At 42.6% G+C, this 21,818-nt stretch overlaps 2 protein-coding genes across 3 annotated transcripts in view; one reads left to right on the top strand and one right to left on the bottom strand.

Moving 5' to 3' along the window:
- The window catches only part of EEA1 (early endosome antigen 1), a 93,558-nt gene extending 89,895 nt beyond the window's left edge, over nucleotides 1–3,663 (top strand). Inside the window, exon 29 of the mRNA XM_019543926.1 lies at nucleotides 383–3,663. Coding sequence (XP_019399471.1) covers nucleotides 383–505 — 123 coding nt within the window. The 3' untranslated portion in view covers nucleotides 506–3,663. The remainder of the gene's footprint in view (nucleotides 1–382) is intronic.
- An 8,725-nt stretch (nucleotides 3,664–12,388) lies between these two features.
- PLEKHG7 (pleckstrin homology and RhoGEF domain containing G7) overlaps nucleotides 12,389–21,818 on the bottom strand; it is a 67,297-nt gene continuing 57,867 nt past the window's right edge. For both annotated transcript variants that reach the window (XM_019545246.1, XM_019545248.1), the window contains 2 exons: nucleotides 15,738–15,835; nucleotides 12,389–12,807 (listed from right to left, as the gene is read on the bottom strand). In XM_019545246.1, the coding sequence (XP_019400791.1) occupies nucleotides 12,700–12,807; nucleotides 15,738–15,835 (206 nt within the window). In that variant the 3' untranslated portion in view covers nucleotides 12,389–12,699. The remainder of the gene's footprint in view (nucleotides 12,808–15,737; nucleotides 15,836–21,818) is intronic.

Raw genomic sequence — 21,818 nt, forward strand, 5'->3', positions numbered from 1 at the left:
CTCATCCTTTGATTCTGTCTTGATGAGGGTTGATGTATATTGCTCCTTAACATAGAGCGCAACCCCTCCCCCACTTTTCCCCACTCTGTCCTTTCTGTACAATCTATAGCCCTCAATATGTACCGCCCAGTCAATCAAGCACTTCCTAAAACCTTGCTCATATGTCTTTTGAAAGAGGAAGGACTTGTCTATTGATGTAAAATGCCACTTAGCTCCCTAATTAGGGAGCCAAATTATTATTTGACAGGATCAATTTAGCCTAATGTTAAATATTCAACTTCAGCATCAGAATTTGAGAGAACTGATCTGATGTAATATTCCTGTTTGAATGCGTTATTTCTAATTTTCTGTTTTTGACGTGTGGTATTTTCCTCTTTCACAGCATCACTGTAGACAATGTGGAAATATCTTTTGCGCTGAGTGCTCAGCAAAGAATGCCTTAACTCCTTCTTCTAAGAAGCCTGTCCGGGTCTGTGATACTTGTTTCAATGACTTGCAAGGATAACTGGTTATCTCAAATGATGTGTGTTACACTAAAATTAGAATTTCTGTTGATGCACTTCGTACAGCACTCAGACTACTATTCAGTTTGGACAATGATTGTAACACTTGGCAAAATTTAGTATATTTTAAAATGTTTATTGATACCAAGTAAAACTATTGTATTTTTTGTGAGACATGGGCTCAAATCATCCATAGCTTATTGCCATTTACCCTGGAAAAAAGATTTTATGTCTAGATTAGAAATACCCAGTTACTTGTAAATAAAGTTTAAACAGAGGAGTAACAATGTATTTTTTTATCTTTAATTTTTTGTTCAAAAGAAAAATGTTTATGTGATATTGCAGCTAATTTTTGTTTCCTTTTGAAATGAGGAAGTTGCAAAAATCTGCCAGGATTCTGTGTATCAAATATTGCTGCTTTAATGGCATAATTATAATTAAATTGTTGCATTTAACTGCCTAGCTAATATTCTTTATAAACTACTAGTCATTTTCTTTAGGACTTTCATGTTTGCCTCTTTCCAGTCCTACAATGAGAGCAAATAACAGAAATTGCATGCAACCTCATTGACCTCTGTAGGGTCTGCCCACATGCAGCTTATTGCAATGTCAGTGCCTATGTCATTGCCCAACTGCAGCATTTGGATATGGGGGCATTTTTACATGTACTGAATGGTTCCAGTATCTCTACAGACAAGGAAAGAACAGGAAAGCAAGTTTGGCTTCTTTCCTAGGAAAATTATGTATTCTCTCTCACTTTGATTTATTTGACCATCCCAACTATTTGCATCTGAGAGTGTTTATTTAATTTTTTTTTTAGTTCTGTTCTTACCCTGGTCACAATGGAAGTCCACAGAAATCCTTGGTTGGTCTTTCTATCAGCTTTCCTATGCTATATTTCCTACTAACAAGCTTTCTTTTGAGACTCCAAGAGGTTCACATGGTCTTGTTCCTTTCATTGCACTTGATGGAAGAAGCTGAGACCAGATTGTCCATAATAGAGCTGGTCTTTTCTGCTTCATCTAATCCTGTGGTGCTCAATCATTTCTTAAGCCCGGGTCTTGCTTGGTACAAGAGTTCCATTATTTGGCCTGCTCGTATTGATTAAAAATGCTGCTGTTTTATTTATAGAAAGGACAGTTGGGCTTAAATAGGAAAAAGGAATATCTTGAAAACCTGAAAAAGTAAGTATTTATTCTCCCTAGCTGTGACACAGAAGGTTTTAAAGCATTGCACATATACACATACCCCTTTTTAATGTGTAGGCAGGAAAAAAGGAATAAGTGCTTACCTACAAGTTTGATTTTTTTTTTTTGGTCTGAAGATGGGCACTTGGTGCTTGTGACCCATTACAATTGGATTATTCCTTCTCAACTTCCAAGAATGAAGGCTCCTCTTTCCTTTAAGGGTAAAACCTTTCCAGCATCATAACACAGTGCCAGCAGGTAGGGCTGTTCAGAGAAATTATGGTTTCTCGATCTCCTTTGCCCAAGGTAAGAAGATAAACTGTAAATTGTAACTATGAAAGATCAGCTGTCTCCAGGCAAGGGTAGCTTATTTATTTCCCATTTTCTCTCTTTAAACCAAAAATGAAACCTTGTGGCTAAGAAAGAAACCACTTTGAGGAAATCCTGAAATCCCTATATTCCTTTTTTGGGGATGTGTGTGTAGGGTGGGGTGAATGGGGATTTTTCTTTGGGGTGCAGCCTAGTGCAAGTTATGGGGTGGCCCAAATGGGGGTAGGAGGGTGTTCATAATGCAGTGGCTGCCTATTTTAGTTGAGAAAAAATTATGAGTAGACTAGCAAATTTTTACCTTATTCCCTTGTATGCGCCCCGTGCTTCCTCAGCCATTACAGATGGGAACTAGCCAATGGTGAAACCAGTCTCTGAGTGTGGCAGGGGAATGTAAAACAATGAAAGGAAACCAAAAAACCCTAGAACTGGTCATACTGGGGGACATAATATATGTGGCTTAGAGGTATGCACTAAAAACCAGGTAGCTGCATGGCAAAATTACTTGAATGATAGGCTGTTGCTCTACCAGCAACATGACCAGATTAATCCTGTAGGCCTGATGAATGAGATCTCACAAAAGAAGATCTCTGAAAAATGTATAGGCCTGGTTAAATCCTGAACTAATCTGTTGGGAAATAATGATATGAATGCTTTGAACCTTTTCTTAGGTCATTCATCCAATCCTAGTTTTGCAGGAAATTTTAATTAAAGTATAATTTTCTTTAAACAGAATCCAAATGTTCCAAATGCTGCCTTTGTGCAAGGAAATCCCCTTGTTGTGCAGAGATAACTATATAAATGGATATTTTTGTAGGACAAAAATGTGGGTCAAGCATTGCCTCATTTAGGAAAAATTTATTTGTAAGGTTTTCAGATGGAAAAGGCCATGAAACTTACTAAATCTTTTAATCAATGTAATTGTTAGCAGGAACAAGTAATAGAAGACTTGAAGAAGATGCCCATTAAAAAGAAAAGATTTAGAGAATACTTGAAGCATCAAATTAGTCCATCTTCTACTAATCTCTTGTTGGTGTCTCAGCTGGGAGACCACTATAAAGAACTGGGAGATGAGGGTGCTGGTGTGGGGACAGGGGGAAACAGCTGGAGTGGGGAAGGAATAAGTCACAAGATTCCTCAGGTTTGGACCTTCAGAAAGCTAGGACTTGGACCCCATCATGAACACACCTAGAAGGCAGTTAGTACAAACATTGCTGCCCATGCCAAAAGACCACCAAGATAGCTGATATGCATAGGCAGAATTGGAATTAAGCTTTTCTCCTTCTAGGTTTTCTTTCATGTGTGCCAGTGGTCTAGCTTGCCTTCTGACAGAGCCTGACAGCAACTCCCATCCAAGCAACCTTAGTGAAAGCACTCTGTTGCGCCTATTACCAAATCTATCAGCTGCAGTGGCTATTCCAAATGGTTAGGATCTCACACTTACATGTAGGCATTAAAAGAGAAGTTCAACCCTTTGCTTCAGGGCTTTAAAGCTTCACTGAAATAATCTTACAACTCTCAGGATATTGCTACAGAAGCAAGAGACCTTCAAGCATGAATCCTCAAGCCCAAGTCTGCTTCTTTGCCCCTGTTAACAGCTCTCTATGTCTGTAAATGCTGGGGAGGTCAGAGGTGGCTGAAAAAAAGAGTCCACTTTTTTCTTAAGAGGCACATCATATGAACTACAGGAACAGCAAAAGCTGTAGTTGTGGAAGCAGCTCAGGTTGCGTCTTAACATGCCTGACATTGGTGCCCCATGGCACACCATGTTGGCTCCTAAACTGGAAGCTGTACAAGCCTATCTATGTAGTGGTCTGAGCAAGCTAATCAGTATCATTGTGTGACCATGCCAGTTAGCTGCTTCCAAGCTAAGCTGCCTGTAGTTTAGGAGGCAACCCATATGAAACAGGGACCACATGGTGGATATAATGTAAAGCAAGCCTGGTTGGATATAACGTAAAGGAACCTGCTGCTCGGTTCCTACCCCAAATAAGGCTTTCCTACTGTATTGCTGTACAAGGTGGGGTGGTGGAAGTGGCGCACTATTGTAACGTTGAGCCATGAACAAGAGCCCTTTAGTCTTAGTTGGATAAGCAGTGCTGGAAAATTTTGTCCTTTGATGCTGGTCTCCTGCAGGCTCCTGTTCTCAAAAAGTCCCCTTCTTACTGGGGGGACCAGGGACAGAGGACTATAGAAGAAAAATTACAGTGGAATAAAACTCAGACTCAGAGGGGTCTAGGAGCTGAAGAGGCTAGACACTAGTGACCACTAGGAGTAGTGGTTAGACACTGAAGAGTTACAAGTCCTTCCTCTCTAAATAGCTCTACCTTCTGGCACCACAGTGTCCTGTTTGAAAAGGAACGGGAGTCCTTGAAAGCTAAAGAGTAACCAAGGTGTAATGGATCATGCAGTAAATGGTGCACACAAGGGAGAGCAATCTTGTTACTCTGATTTAGACCGGAGCTCCTTACTGGAAAATATCTTTGTACTGAAGCAGGAAAAGATGTGGGGGACGTAAGTGTGAAGGAACCTTGCCAATATTTGCAGTATGTTGCCAAAAACAATTGATTTTTTTCCATTTGCTTGTTGGAAGAGAAGTGACCGTCAAGATTCCCTGGAGAGCAGTAAGGAACTTTGAAAAACGCTAAAACGTTTGAGTAACTTTAAAAGCAATATAGGGGTGAAAGTTTCTTGCAAAATTGAGAACGACATATGTGGCAATAGGAAAATGCAGGGACCTAAGACCAGAAGAAAAATGAACATGTCTGGAGGAGCAACGTGAAAGCTCTGTAATGGCAGTGAAGCTTGAAGACATTGAGAACCAAACTAGTGATTAAATGGAACCCCTCCCAGAAGCCCAGGAGGATCTTTTTAATATAAAATAAACAAAACAGCAATTTTGACAGCATTAATTTAGTTGTAGTTTGTCAATAGAGTATTGTCTTCTTGGCTGGAATGCTCACTAACGTATATAAGTAAATTCCCTTTGCTATAAAAGGGGAGCTGTATCCCTAATTCCTCAGCATTCAAGAGAAGAACATAATGCCAGAGCATACAGAACAAAAGAATTCACATAGGCGTCCAAAGCCATCTGCATGGTTATTGAACTGTCTTGATCAATTTTAATTTTCCAAATGGAAACTCCTGTTCTTGTCTTCAGTTCCATAATACATTTTTTGAAATTAACACCTACATATAGTCTAACCAGAAATCACTATGTGATTTGCTTTTCAGAAATAGCAATAACAAGGAAATAAAATCCCTCAATAGAAATTTATCTTTGTGTCTTTGGGCTATTCCAAACAAAGTTTGTGTGTGTGTGCGTGTGTGTGTTGAGACACAAAGTTTAGACCCACCTGTAAGATTTTAAAATATTGGGGGGATGAAGGGCGGGGGGGGAAGAGCAGGGCATTTGGTAGTAAATGTAAACTATTTTTGCCTATGTCCAAGACATTGCTCAAATTTACTATGCACTCATTAGATAGCAGGTATGTGAGTATCCTTTCACTGGATTACATAGAGTACATTTCGACACTATATGGGAAAAATCTAGTGTTAACCATCTCAGAACAATGATGTTAAACCTCCAGCAAATCCTTTGCTGCTTTTTCCTACATCTTCCCACCCTAAATTAAACAATTCAGTCTTCATTGCCTGCATTTTAGGGATGGAAGGGGGTGGGGAGAATGATTTGTGGAGGGCATGTTCATTGTTTATATGTCAGCAGACCAGAGCTGGCAGGTCCAGATCTCCTGCTGTTGGCTTTATTGCAAAGTACTTTGCTGTATTAAGTTAAATCCCAATTCCTGGCACCAAAGGGACTTTAAAAGAATGTCTCACTGGGTTAGCAGAAACCAGAACTTTTTATAATCATGTCTCCCAAATGCTGCTTGTATAGAATTTGTCACTTTTGTAAGAAAATAAAAACCAACAAAAAATACCCAACCCATCACTTGATGCCATATATGATTTCATTTAAACTACCTCTCAGTGTAAAATCAACCAATTAGTCCAGTTTAATAGGGTTTCCGAACTGTAATGTTATGTAAAAGTTCTAGTGACTGCCAAATTTACAAACGTCTGTCACCAAAAAATTAACGTTTTTTTGTATGCGTTTATCCAATAGATTCAAACTATTGTAAACTCAGTTATATTCTTTTAATCTCTGTAGTTTTAGTCTTACAAACTCCAGTTATTGGGCAGGAAATAAATCATTGCCACAAGCTTTCATAGTTATGGTCTGTTGGACTTCCAACAGGTCTCATATACAGCTTAATTGTATGGCTTGATGAATGGTATTCTGTAATGGGTGCGTGCCACAAGTTATATTGTCTTGTTTGCCTCTCTTCTGAATTTAATGATCAGTTTATTGTTGCAGAAGTGAATATTGGGCATACAGTTTACTAATTTTCTGTATAATTGTATAAAATAGAATGGGAAAAATATTACGTTCTTACCCAGTATTTCTAGGTAATGTATTATGGATAGCCTTATAATGCAGTCTTACCTACAGAACACTGCACTTCTTTTAAACTGGATTATATGTTCATGGTATGTATAGGTAGACTTTGCATGAACATTCTTTTTCATCAAAGTTTTGATTCTTTATGTCCTACTTTCAGTGTGTTGTGTTTACGATTTGTGATCATGTAGTTGTGCCTTATTGTGAAAGGGTTTAGTCCAGTATGCACTGTAATTCCTAAACTCTGCGATTGGAAGGTGACTATAGTTGTGGACAAGAAAATGACACCATGCATCACCTAATTCTGTATAAAGTATGATGGACGGCTGTTTGTTGAAATGTTACTCTTGTTTTCTAATCTGTTAAAGGAATGATAATAAAATTACATCTTTCTGATAGACTGGCTTTGTGATTCAGAATGATCTTATCCCGTCTTAAATGACAAAGCTACTTTAAACTGGATTTTATTAATCTGTAAATGGATTGTCAAAAAGCAAGCTACTTTTTGATTTTGATGGTAAAGAAAGTTTTCACTGTACATGAGGTGATCATTCATTAATTCATTCCATATTTGTGTCTCATTTTTTCTCCATGCTCAACTAACTACTAGAGAATGCTGTTGGGTAGATTAGGTTCTTTGCAAGAGAACAGTAGGTCCTTCCTGTCATTGACTTATGCTTCTTTTGTTCAATATCTGTTGTAGTCTGGATTATCTTGGCATAAGTGAGAAATTTCAGTTTGCTTCCTACTCTAATTGGGAAGTCTTTCTTAGCAGGTGCTAGAGAACTCAAGACAGTATTAGAGTTTAAAACTAACAAAAGGAAGTTCTTTTTCACACAGTGTAGAATTACAGGTTCAAACCATTACCACCAGATATTGTGGAAGCTGACAGTTTAGATAAATTCAAAAAGGGATTAGACAGATTCTTAGACAAAAGGGGCATCAGTAGCTATCGAGCATGGGAGTTAGGGATACAGTCTCTGAATAAGAACTTCCTAGACCTTAAATGCTAGAGGCTGCAAGTGAGAAAGGAACAGTGGGGATCAGCCCTCATCTGTGATCACCTAGGTTTGTCTACCTTGGGCGTGAGCATGTGTACAGGCAGTCCTCGTCTTACAACGTTTTGAGTTGCAACATTTTGCACCTATAACATTTATAAATTGACACCCTGTTTCAACTTTACAATGCCGGTTTTGACTTCATAACGATTGATCCAATGCAACACCACACCAGCGAACAAGTTCACCGTGTCACTCATCTCCCTGGAGAACATCTGTCCAAACTTCCTTGGACACTTTTTCTTTAAGAAAGCGATGAGACTCCAGAAAAATCTGCAGCCAAGACTCCTGAGAAGATCCCAGCCAAGAACCCTTCAAGAAGTTCAGCCAAGTTGCCTCGAAGAAGTCCTTCCAAATCAATATGATTGCTATTTACAATATAAATACATTAATGTAGCTATATTACTCATCTATAATTGATTGAGTACAACATTCTGGGGTATTTTTTGGTGAAAATAGGGTATTGGGCCTTGATTGAGGAACCAATCCCCCATTTATAACATTGTTTCTTATGAGAAAATTGGTTTTGAGTTGCAACATTTTGACTTAAGATGCAGCTTTCAGAAACCAATTGTGTCATAAATCCAAGCACTACCTGTATTGTAAAATCATATTTGAAATATTGATGTCCTCCCTGGAGCTGCATTCATTCATTAGAGGTACTAGGGCTACTGTAGTTATGTCATATGAGATTTGTAGACCTGTAGTAGACTGAGCCACTCTTTCTCTTTCCTTGTGAATTGTAGGCAAAATTCTGTTCCTGAGTGTTGGGGAACCATGGAAAGACATTGGAAGACTATCAGCACTCAAGTGTTTTAGGGCAAGGGTGGCCAACCCATGGCACACACACTACAAGTGGCACATGCAGCAATTTGATAAAGGTATGCAGCAGATCCATCAGGGTTCAGGGAGAACTGCAGCTTGGGCAGGGAGGAGAGAGCAGAGCAAGAGATCAGACAGTGGAGCAGATCAGCATGGTGCTTGGGGAGGTGGCAAGGTTTATTTTGTGGTTTGCTGGCTAAAAAGGTTAGCACCCACTGGTTCAGGGCGTGTCGGTATGTCCTCCAAGATGCATGTTCCCTATGAAAACTCCTGCAAATGAGGCAGTGTTGCTGCCTTAGTGCAGTGCTGAGTATGTCTTAAGTCTATTTATTGGCATAGAGCCTAAGAGTGGTGGTCAGCACCATTCTGAAGTGTCTACATTATTATCTTTTTGGGATTTAGCACATACAGAACAGGAGTGTTCATGGTCAATAGCTAACCTGGATGCAGAGCACCAGCACACTGATGGAAAAGTTAGGTTCCTTCAGAAGACCTGGATTAAGGACAGCACTAGAGTGTAAACACCAGTTAATTCTACAGTAATTGCAAGTATTGAGGCACTAAGCTGATTTCTACTGAATAATTCAAGTATCGTGTTTGAATTTTCAGCTTCATAGTGGTCATCAGTCTTGAAGTCATAGTGATTATCAGCTTTCATATATTTATCAGCTTTTCATCATATATTTACCATATTTTTTTCATATATTTATCAGCTTTCATATATTTATTCCCTTATATAATTATTCCTTATTTCATAGACATTAAGGCTGGAAGGGACCTCAGAAGATCATTGAGTCCAGCCTCCTCCCCCTGGGGCAGGAAGTCAGCAGGGGTCATAGGATCCCAGCAAGATAAACATCCAAATATCTCTTGAAGGTGTTCAAAGTAGGTGCTTGAACCACCTCCAGTGGGAGGCTATTCCAGACCTTGGGGGCTCGGACAGTAAAGAAATTCTTCCTTATGTCCAGCCTGAAACTGGCCCCCGGTTCTGTTCTGTGCACAGGGCAGTGCTGGCTGCTTGCCCTTGCAGTCATTGGAGACTGGGCCAGGGCCTTCTTCCAGGTGCTCCAGGGCGGGGAGATTGACCACCTCCCAGCTGGGAACATGGAGTGTGTAATTTTGAATTTTTCACTTACCTTCAGAAAGTGACCTGAACAATACATGTTTTAGTGAGATTGTAAACTTGGGACATAATCAATGAAGTGTATTGAATTGTAACATTTCAGCACAAAGTATATTTTGTGAGATGCAGCTATCCAAGAAAGAGGAAAAAGTAGCTCTCTAAGGCCTGGGCTGAGGGTCAATGAGGGCGTTGTTGCACAACAATTTTGGGTGTCTCCTGGAGCTCTTAATCCCTGGATTGTCCACATTAACATCTAAAACTAGTTTTAGGCACTTATTATGGGCATTTGTACACATGCTTGTGCTGCAGCACTGGGCACTTTTAAAACCGCCCGGGGCTGCAGCGCATGCATTTGTATAAATGGTGAAATACATGCCAGCGCTGAGGAAACGGTGGTGGTGGCGGCACGCTTTTGAACTAAAGCATATCAAAGGTGTCAGTTCAAAAGCACACTGCTTCCATTTTTTCAGCACTGATGTGCATTTTGCTGTTTCTACAAATGCATGCAACACAGAACTGAATGGGTCAGTTCACATAAGGAGCAGACTCCATTCAAGTCTGCTATGTTGTGCTGAATCCTGGTGTGTCGGAGCAAACAAAAAAAAAAATTTGTAGAAACGCCCAGTGTGACTGAGAATTATGCCACTCCAAGGCAGAATCATGTCTGATGTGTGTTATCCAGCTCGTGTTACACTAGGCAGTGCCTTAGTGTAAACACCCCAACCACTATCCCTTTCTGCTCTGGCCTGGTCTAGGCTCACTCCTCCCTCCCTGTCCTTCCCATTGCCCCAGATCCATGCTAATTGCTCCCCCACTTCACTTACTTGTGGCTGTCTGCACTCTGGGGGAGCAGACAAGGAAGGGTTAAACTTCCCACCCTGCCTGAGCCACTGCTGCTGCTCTTTGGGTGGGCCTAGCTTGGAGCAGAGCAGCAGCTTGGTGGTAGCAGCAGCACCTGGCAGGCAGGTTTAGCCATTCTCTGCCTGCTTCACCTAAGACGGACAGAATTGGGGGGGAAGGGGGGAAACCTGAGGGACAGGAAGGGAGCCCCAGAAGGGATGGTGAAACTGGGGGGAAACCTCAGGGGTTGCAGGGGGGAGCCTTTACTTTTCAATCCTCTAGGACCCTGGTGGCCTGAAGTGTGACTGCTCCAAACTGAAGCTAGTACTGACAGCAATCAACATTTGTGTGGCTCAGTGTAATGTGTAACAAAGTCCTGATATAGAATCAGAGTTAGTTATTTTAGAACCACAGGGGGGCTGGCATCCTTTCCAAGTTGTGGGCTGCAACATCCTAGCACCCAGCTGGTATATACTAGGTAGATTTGGCAGTGCATCACCAGTGGTAGGGGCTGGGGGGTGGAGGAGTTTCCTTCATCCACGCCAGGGCCAGGAGCTGGGAACTGCACCAGCACCATGTTTCCCAGCCCCATGCTTCTTGACTAGGGAATGAGTGCAGGTACCAGCCACAGAGGAGCTGTGCCATAAGTGGGCAGCTGATGATGGCATTCACACTGTTGCTACTTGTCCCAGTCTCTGGGTTCCCAGCTGCAGAATGGGCAGTACGGAGTTGGGCTGGACAGCTGGAAGCTGCCTTCATTTCACCCTGCTGCAGCTGCAGCTGGAAGCTGGCCAGCTCCAGCTTAGTTCCAGGCAGAAGGGAGAAGCAGCAGTAATGTGGGTGCACCTACCAGCTGCCTGCCCCCGGTGCACCCCTCACTGCCCAGCTCCAGCACGGGTGCAGGCAGTGGTGTCTGGCTCCATACCATATCCAGTGTCTCTATAGGCTATGTTTGGCCCATGGTTCATATGTTGCTGACTCCTGGAATAATATATTTGGGAGGGAAATCTCAGAGGTTAAATCAATTGACCAATTGATCAGAAATGAAACACTGGCATTTTATTCTTTCTTCAAATAAAATAGCCACAGGACAAAAGGTTTTTCGTTCTGTTTATGTACATTGTAACATTTTGTAGTTCACTCACACAGGTTATCTGGGATGTGAGGAGGAGATTTTTCAAAGGCACAAAAGGCAGTGAGGGGCCCATCTCCCACTGAAAATCTATGGGAATTTAGGACCATTTCTACCTTTTACAAATCTGCCCCTATAAGTAAAGTATTAATGCAAGTAATACTTGTGATGCACTAGTTACTAGCTAGGAAAGCCTATACATATATTCAACCACAGCTACAGATCCTTAAAACTTAAATGTTATGGAATTTATTAGGACAGGGGAAGTGAACTCAGAAATATTCCTTCTTGACTTTCTTAGTTGCATTCTCCAAGGTGCCTTTCTCTTTGTTCTCCATTGGGTGGTAACAGCACTGCAGCACCTCTCTTCTACCAGGGCTTAGTACAGACAGTCACAAAGCCCAAGGCTGATTCTGATTCAGTCTTTGCAGGTTAGTTTAAGCTGCAAAGTTTGAACCAATAAGCAAATGAACAGACATTCACTTTTGATTTGGGAAATGCAGCCACATGCCTGCAATGGCTCATGCCAGAAGCCAGAGGTGCTACAGCATAGCTTTCTGGTAGGTAGCCAGCATGAGCTGTATGCTCGCTCCTTCTTCCTGCTGCCCCTGAGTTATTTGGGTTTTGCAGTCCACAATCGCACCAGCAGGGCTCTGCAGGGTTGCTCATCACTTCCTCTTTCTGCTTCCAGTTGCCTCTGGGTTTGTAGTGCACAGTCGCAGCCAGCACTAAGTAAGCAGGTCAGGGCGACTGCATGCTCAGGGGAAGGGAAGTTTAACCCTCCATCCCTGGTTTCACACCCCAGCAGGGGGTTGAACCAGGAAGGGGTTTGGGACAGAAGTTTCATAAACTGGTTTGACCCAAATCTGTTAAGTTTGATACTACATTCAACCAGATTTACCTTAAACCAGTTTCAGCCTTTTTGAAACTGGTTTATGTGCACTGAACTTCTGTTCTGTTACAGGTTTAAACCAGTTTCTGATCACTTCATCTGGTTTATGTATAACTTCTGGCCCTAGCCCAGAAGTTTCCTCAGAGCTGGAAGTGCCCTTGAGCTTTTTCTGGTACTGACTCTCTTTAATCTTTGTTTCATTCTTTTTCTCCTGTGGCCAAAAGTCCCCACCTTGATCCCCAACTAGTTGAGTTCATGCCCATCTTTTAATAAACTGAAATGAGAAGAAATAACTTTGTTACCACCAGTTTAATTGTCTCAAACTGGATCTGTCAGTTTAGGATTTCTCCAATTTAAATTTCAGAGGATTCAGCTGCCAAAGAAAAAATGGAGCTTTTCTTAGTTTCATGCGTCTTGGCATAATTGGAGACTGCAGTTTTTATCTGTGACATCCATGTTTTCTGTGACAAGAAAAAATGATACCTGATAAACCTTAAAAACCATTAAATAATTATAATGCATAGACTTCTGGAACTTTTAATTGATAGTTCGATGTTGTTTGGGGCCCTCTTTCATGCCTTAATTCTAGAATAAAGGCTAGGTTATAAGCGAAATACTCCAGAACTCTGGCATCCAGATTCTTTGCTCTGCTAAGGTCACTTTACATTGGATAGGCAGGCTGTACGAAGTGAAGTGACCTTACAAAACCAGACAGACCAGTGGTGAATCCCCTTTGCATAGAGAAACACTGCATCCCCACTTCCCACCACCACAGCAAGAAATAGAGTTTTTTTTTCTCTTGATCTTCCACTAGATTAAGATATGTTACAGATGTGGTAAAGCAGGATACTTGTGACTGGCCAGTTCATCAGGGATTAGAGAGGTGTAGTTGGGTATCTCTCAGTTATCACTCCTAGTGTCTAAACACAGCTCTCCTGTAGGTGAGAACTGGAGGCTTGGTTCTCTTTACTACAATGTGAGGGGTTCCCTGCCCCTCCACCCAGTGATACCAATTATCCAAAGATAGAGCTTTTTCATTGGCCTTCTGGACTATATATAATATAATGGCCCTGTGGGGCCAGCTGAGTGGTGTGGGGCTACTTCACTGGCTGGATCAACCCCTCTCCTTCCCCAGTGAAGAGTGATGAAAGCGATCTGATGAAAAATGTCTTTCATTCAAAAGCTTGTCTAACTCTGTCCCTACTATCCAGTTGGTCCAATAAAAGATATCACCCTAAGAAATTCTTGCCTCTTGCATAATTTCTGGACCATTGTGGCTACAGCATCACTCTTACATTGCCATTGTATTCTTGACACTGCAAGGCGCGTTGTCTGCCATGAATGCTGCGTACCCCTGGACACTGGGGGGGCATGATGAGCTCCCACAGGCAGCAGTGGCACTGTCAGCGGTGGGAGCGTGGCAGCGGTAAGCGGAGAGCTCCTGCAGGCAGCCGCAGTGCTGTCGGGTGGGGGTGAGCACCGACCAATAATCAGCGACCACTTGCAGATGCTGCTGTCGACGGTGGCCACCAGCAATTGTGGAGTGGACTGCCCGCAGACGCCACCAGCAGTGTCAGTGGCTGGGGGGGGGAGGAATCAGTGACCACCTGCAGGTGCCTCCGACAGTGTTGGCAGTGCCTTTTTGCAGGGGGTGCACTGCCATTCTCAAGGGTGCATGTGCACCCCCTACACATCGCCAATGTTGTCTGCTGATTAGTGACAGCACAGTGTGGGCAGCTTGGTACGTGGATGGGATTTGCATCCTTCCCAGCTCTGCTAAAGTGTCCTTGTATAACATTTGATTCACCTTTCGCTCTTACATGTCTGCAAAGCATGTCTGACTGGACTCATTAGTGGAAAAGGAACAAGAACATCTCAGAGAATGCAGTAGACTTCAGAGCTGGCTGAGAATTTTGGGGCCTTTTTTGAATAAGGAACATCAATGAGAATGCAGCACTCTTGCAATTTAATGGCTCTCATACTTGAGTAACATTTGGGGTACCCCATCCACTTTAAGGCTCTGCCAGGAGATTTCAGATACCATATGGTCTTTACTTTTTAAACCCAGCTGTAACTGGGTTAATTGCACAACAGCTGTAAGTGTTAAGGCCTGTTGATTCTCAGAAAATTTGCTGATTGTGAAGTGTATGTGTGCTTGCTTGCTTATTAGCAGTTGAAATTAGGCCAGCTCAGTTTACACAACCTGCATCTGATGTTATTGTAGGTTTCCGGCTTTATAAAAGGATGTCCTTTTGTTTTCACCACATTACATTGGTATCAATTAGTAATGCAACTGAAACTTAATAGCAGGACTTTATTGGCCAGACTGATATAGCAGGACTCTAAGATGGTGGATATAATTGGGGGTGGGGTGGGGTGTTGTACTGTAGTTTCTAATTAGTTTCAGTACACATACCAGATGGAAAATAGTGACTTAGAATTTATTACATTTCTCTGGTAAATACTGTCTACCATGTGCTGCATTTTTAAAGCATTAGTGTTACTTGAAAGTCTAATTTTATTATTCCAGATGCTAGTGAATGAAATAAATATAACTAATAAACCAATCTTTTTATCTTCTGTGAAGCATCAAGCCCACTTTTAGATTACTACAGATACAGTCTGGTGTGCAAATTAAGAGAAATTCATATAACCTTATAATCAAGCGAGTTTTCTCAAAAGACCTATGGGATTTTATACCATGCACATTGAAGCATAGTTTTATAGATGTGCATAATATGTGTGCAAAATATGATAATATGCACTTTGAAAATATGCTCTGGGGTGATTAAACTGACAGTGTTAGTTTTACGATCTGAACAATATTACGTGACAGTTGTTTGTCTCTTTTGGAAGGGCTTACTTTATCGACTCCTGACTTTCAGAAACCAAATCTTTTAAGACAGGGGTTCCCAATGTTTTTATGCTGCGGCCCAGCAAACCTTAGCCCAGCAAACTGTGGCCAGAATTTCTGGCTGGAAGATAGGTAAGGATACTCCAACCCTCCAGGTGTGTGGGTGGGCCAAACCCTTTGGTGCTGCAGGCCCGCAGAAGGAGCCATAGCCTTTCCACCCAGCTCTGGGGGGCCATGGTTTTCCAGTTCATGGCCACTTCCGGTCCGGCAGCTGACCGGGCTGTGGACTGACAGCCACCCCACCACAGCTTGGGGATTGAGAAACCCCTGTTTTAAGAGATCAGACATTGAAAAGCCAGCAAATAATTGTAACCTATTGTGGATACCAATACAATCGTGGGACAGGTAGCAAAATGAGAAATTCCCTAATGCCTGGAAGACTTTCTTTCATGTAAGAAAGTAAACAGGATCATCTTTTTGTCAAACTATCATTTAAATAAAACTTTACATGTAAAAAAGCTCTTGTAAGATACTTACCTTGAGAGTCTCTGTCTGTGCTTGTAGTAAAAAGACTGCTATACATTGCTGGTATCTATTTTCATGCTGTATTAAAAAAGCATGCCGCAGGCCAAAGACTGAAAAAATAACAGATATAGATGAGAGAGTGTTATCTGACATAACTGCCATTCTAAAGTCCTGTCAGACTGATTTCAGGTATAACAGACCTTGGTTTTCATCAGCTTTTACTGATTTATTATTAGAGAAATGTACAATGGCAAGTTTAATGTTAAACTATAGAAAAAAGCTTCTGTTTCAAGTTGATTCTGCAATTAACTGCTGTTGAGTCTTTTATTAGGAATGAAAATGATTTGAAGAATCATTTGGGAGTTGGACTAGATGACCTTCTGAGGTCCCTTCCAACCCTAATTCTCTATGACTCTGTGAAGGTGAAATTCTGTGTAGGAGCTTGAAAATCCTGGCAGGAGACTCTGCTGAATTCCCTAGAGACAAAGCTGGCGTGTGGTCTGGGTTGGGTATTGTGAAGTTTTTAGGACACCATTGTAACCTCATGACTCCGGGTTGCCCAGGGCCTGGAACAATCTCAGGTGTAACTTTGGGACATGGATAAATGTGTTTGGAGCAAAAAAGGGAACATTTCAAAAGGGGAGCTGCTTATTGGCGGGGGTGGGGGTATGCGGCAGCTGTTAAGTTCTAACAGTTCCATGTGGACCACTTCGAAACAATACAAATATAGCAAAACAGCTCCAGCTTTGACACTGTTTTGTCCAGGGTTTAGGTCAGAGCTATTTTGCTACATTTGTATTGCTCCTGGCTTGTCCATGTGGAATTATTAAAACGTTACAGCTCCTGCATGGTTTGGAGTATGATCTTATGATTTGATTGCCCACTCCTGCCTTGAAATAGTTCCAAATTAGGGCTGTGAGAAACTTCAGTCCCTGACTTGATTTGTCAGAGATTCGGTGGTCGAATCTCTGAATCTGAATCAAATCAGGAGACCTTTTAATCTCTCTGAATTGAATCGGAACCCTCCAAATTGATTTGGAGAGATTTGGAAAGATTCGGTGATTCAAACACAGACACGGCTTTAAATGTTTTTTCTACATACCTCAAGGTAGCAGGCAGCTCGTGAATGCTGAGATGCTGGGGTGGATGGATCATCCCACAGGAGCATGGGGCCCCCCCCAGCACACTAGGCAGCAGACCCAGAAGCGGACCAGAAACACTTCCATTCTGCTTCAGGGGCCACTGGGGAGCATGCTGGGCCCACCTCCATGCCCCCACTGGCTCAGTGACTGGTGCCTCTTGGGTCTGGGGGGGCATCCGGGGGTCCCCCCGCAGCCAATTGCTGAGCTGAGGGTACGGGGGGGGGGTGCAGCATGCTCCCCTGAAGACCCAGAAGTGAACTGGAAGTACTTCTGGTCCACTTCTGGGTTCACTGTCGAGCATGTGAGGCCCTCCTGCGCTCCTGTGGGACGCTTCATCCACCCCACCGTCTCAGTGTTCACAAGCCATGCCTGGTACCACAAAGTATGTAGAAAAAATATTTAAAGCTGTGTCTATCACTGAATTCCTGATTCTCCCAATCAGCATTGAGTCTTCAGATTCGGATTCAGCTGAATCAAATCAGAGATGGTGATCTGAATCAACAAACTGAATCACTGTCCCCGAATCGGGCCGAGTCTGAATCTGAATTGAATATGGTCTGTTTTGCACACCCCTACTCCAAATGTGTGTGTGTGTCTGTATTCTTACTTGGAGGCCTGTGGAAATAAAGTCAGCTGTTCCAGGCTGCCCCAAAGGTTGCAGCCCTGCGAAGTCTATACCACAGCCCCGTATGCTGCGGCCTGTCCCCCCACATAGGTAATCATGTGTTTTGAGAGAGAGGAAGCATCAGTTTTCCTACCTGCTCCTAAAGATGTTGCAGATTCTTATTAGTTTATTAGTATTGTGTAGTGACTTCTGTGCAGATGTTCATGCAGAGGAGCCTCTGCTGTTGCATGAGTTCATAGTGAAACAGGACTACAAAAGGCATTGGTTCAACAGAACATTTAAGCATGTGCTAATGTTTACATGTGTGTCTAGACTCACCACTGTTCAAAGCATGTGCTGAAGCATCTTTAATTTGAATGACACATCATAGCTGTACTTTTTGGTTTTTATTTTTCAGTGGTGGACACAGGGGGTTTCCTTTACCCGGCATGTTTGTGGGGGCAGAGCTTCCAAAGAGGGGCTCTCGAATAAGAATCTGGAGATTAAGGGTGAGTTCTGGGTTTGTTGGTAGAATTCACCAAGACTTCCATGGAGCCAGGATTTTGTACCAAGTACTTAGTTATAAAGGTGGGGATAGTGGCCACGTGGATAATGTGTCTATGTTGTGGCTTCAGAAGCATTTGTCTCCGCCTTGCTCTGGTCTCTTGCCAAAAATGGCATTCCCCCTGCCCATCTCCATTAAGCTTGGCCATCTGGGCTGGGGTGTCAAAAGCAGCTGAATGTGAGGCTAGCCATATCACACATCTTGGTGGACTTGTTATGTATAGATATTGGTGAGCCCCAGCTTTGCTGGGTTCAGGCAGCCTTCTGATTTAGTCTGAGAAGGTCAAGTGGGGATTTTTCCTGCTGCTGGTCTACAAATTGGCCTCTTTTTCCTCCCTTAGCCATGTCCAGGGGCTGCCTCATGGCACTGAGCCTTATTGTGTGGGCTGAATTCATTTAATTGTTTTACTCCAAGCTCACAGTGATACAAAATAAAAATCTGGCCCATTTATTTCATATTCCATACTATTGGGAGAATAGGGCAAAATTCAGTTTGGAGAATGAGGGGAGGAATCGTCTCCTTACTAATGGTTCCCTTGCTCTGATGACTTCTACCAGACATCCCAGAGAGCAATGCAGAATGCTAGCTGCTAGGACAAGCCTTCTTTCTAAGTGTACTGTGTGTGATGAATTGCCTTATCTACTTATCTAGCCTGCATAGTTTGCTATGGAGCAGTGAGTTTTTATAGAATATTTTGGTCTTTTATATAATGACACTCATCTGAATGTCTCCAAACACTCCAGGCCTCAAATGCAGAAGACTCCTTGGAGCCACCAGCAGGTAAAGTGATATATAATATTATTTTTATAGTTAGGAAAAGAAAGGCATGGAGTACTAGATTACTGGCCCAAATCAATCAACACGACAAATGCATAGCAGCACTGGCATGGGTAGATCCAGGATGGTAGCAGCGGTGGTGCAGTCACAGAGAGCTCATTAGTCATGTACCATGCAGCTGAAGGGGCTGTGGCTGCAGCCCCTTGCTTTGATCCTAGGTCATGTGTAGATGAACCGAGAGGCATATGTGCATGACACTTTAGTGGGCTAAATGCTTTTGAACCATTTTAATGGTGTCAGTGTTTGCATGCTGCAATGACATATTGCGCATTAATTCTAACCACTGTAGGAAATTCGGCGGTGTAATGCGCCTTAAATGACTCCTTTGAGGAGTTTTATTTTGCTGCCCCTACAGCTGCGGAGCAAAGCATCAGGCTCCGTGCGGCTCTGCAGGAACCTGCAGACTTCTCAGGAAGTCCTGCAGGCAGCCTGGCAGCAGCCCGGGAAGGCAGGCTCTGCCCAAGAAAAGTGGTGAGCCTGATTTTTCTCCTCTTCCTCACTCCCTTGGAGCCTGCCTACCTGAGCTGCGCAGGGGCCCAGTGCTTCCCTCTGTGGCTACAGTGCCCCCCGGGACTGCCTGAGCCAGGTGCCTGTGAGCGGATGCTGCCTGGGGTAGGGGGCTGCTGCTGAGGAGGGAAATGCCAGCCCTCCCCCCCACACCCCTGTAGCCCAGGGACTGCTCCACCAGTCGGCAGCTTGCCTTCCCCTCCCCATCAGAGGCAGGTAAGTCAGCAGGGTGTGTGCATGACACAGGGGTTTAATCAGCCCTAAATTGAAGTGGTATTTTTTAAAACCCACCGCTTCAATTTAGGGCCCCTGTTTCATCTACACACGGCCCTAGATGCTAGTGAGCTCTCAGCAGCCCACGCTGGATCCCCACCTCACATGTCCTGTGAGCTTTGAGTTCACCAGCTTGAGTCTGTCCCAAGTTCCTACTTGTATGCAGCTCCGGAGCCTGCTGCTTCCCCTCCTGCCCTCTTTGGGGATGGGAGGGCAGGAGGGGAAGAGCAAAGGGAAGCAGGGATTATGGGCTGAGCTTGTGCCCACCAGCGGTGAGCTTATATTGCTTGTTGCACTGAAGAGCAGATGAACTATGAGAGCTCACTGGTTGTGGGGCACATAGGCAAGGTTTCCACCATGCTGTCTCACCATCCCTGGATCTGCCCCTGAGTTATAGCCCCATTGCTCAGAACTCCTGACTCCTAGTCCTGTGGCCATTAATCAATGCAGCTAGACTATTTTTAAACATGAAATGTTCTGAGCTACTCAGCGAGGCCCTCAGTAACATTCATGAAAAGGAATGAATGGCAGCAATGATTATTAATTTTTAATACAGCAGCATATCTATGTCTACAGGGCAGGATCCCTCAAAGTCGCATGTAAGCTTTTCTTGAGAGACAGATAATAAGGAATTGCAAAGATAACGTCCAGAGTGGAATGTTAAAAGGAAAGCAACTGCCAAATGAAAAGGTATGTTGCCGCTTACAGATATTCAAAGATGGATTTCCACAACTACATTTAACTACTAAGTTATATCTCTAGTACATAGTCCTGGCATTTCAGTATAGCTTTGCCTTTAGGGAAAGCTTTTTAGCATTATGAGGGTAATATTCTACCTCTCATTGGACTGATATGTGGCAGGCTTCAGGCTAGAATTATACTGAATAATTAAAGAGCTCTTGTCTACAGAGAGAATTCTGCCAAGATAAGGATACTACTTCCTTACTACTCCAATGGCATATTACTCTATTCTCTCTCTGGATGCTGTTTTCAAACCGGATTCGCCATCAGTAATATGAAGGACATGGTGTACTTATTAGATTTAAAAATCAGGCTTTTAACAGTTTAATTTGAGTGACCTTGGCGAGTCACAACAGCCCAGGACAAATACACCTGAGAACGTTTCCAAAAATATTAAATGCTCAAGACTTATCAGCAGTGATGTCCATCCATAAAACTTCAAATAAATGTTCATTATTACCAATCCCTGTTTTCACATGAATGTTTAACTCTTGGGCTAAAAAATCCATTTTCTCTTATTTTTATAAATCCTGGACTGATACTTTTTTTTTTAAAGTCAGGGTCACAAAAATTGACTGGAATTTGAACACTGGGGGGCCATTTTTTCTGTGTTTTTGTAGTGCTAAATGCAGTTGGCCTTGGATAGGACTGCAGATCTACAATGTCACTACTGTATAAATATATAATAATAAAGGCTGTCATGGGTATAGCCCATATTAAGCAGTGTGTGAAGATAAATGCTCTTCAGTTTGCTTATGAAGGAGGTAGTTTTTGTTTTTTTCCTGAGGCTGTGAAAATAAAGCCTCAGTGGGTACATCTGCACATGATGTTAACAGCACAGTGGCCTAAAATACTGTGCAGCAGTGCATCCCAGTACGAACAGTGCTAATACGCTACTGTGCAGTATTAGTCTACTGTGCAGTAGCGTCATTTAAAAGGCATTTGTTGGCGCTACTGCACAGTAACTCCAGTTACTGTGCACTTATTTAGTACTTGATTATACAAGTACTAAATTAAATGAGCATTAACTACTGTCCATTAATGAACATGTAAGCACACCCAGTGAGAGGATCTTTTAAGTTTGAACCATTTCAAGCATTGCCTGAAGTTGGAAAAGGCTTGCTGACCATTGAGAGTAGGGGGCTTTTTTCCAGCTACATATAATCATTAACCAGCAGAGTTATTTGGGGAGGGGGAGGAGGAAGAAGAGGAGGAACCATGTAGTGGTATTTGTATTTAGTAACTGAGTTGTGATTAAAATATTAACTACAGAACCCTGCCAATAAATACCTTAATTTAATATCAGCCAGCAGGATGACACTCTACTGTGATCAGAGAGGGAGGCAGCTAGCCATTTTAGTCTGGAGTCAGTCAGAAGGTTTGCAAAAGCTTGTGCTCTATGTCTTATTTAGTTACTCTATAAA

The sequence above is a fragment of the Crocodylus porosus genome, unplaced genomic scaffold (genome assembly GCF_001723895.1).
Source record: "Crocodylus porosus isolate Cpor-Errol unplaced genomic scaffold, CroPor_comp1, whole genome shotgun sequence".
NCBI classification, from domain to species: Eukaryota; Metazoa; Chordata; order Crocodylia; family Crocodylidae; genus Crocodylus; species Crocodylus porosus.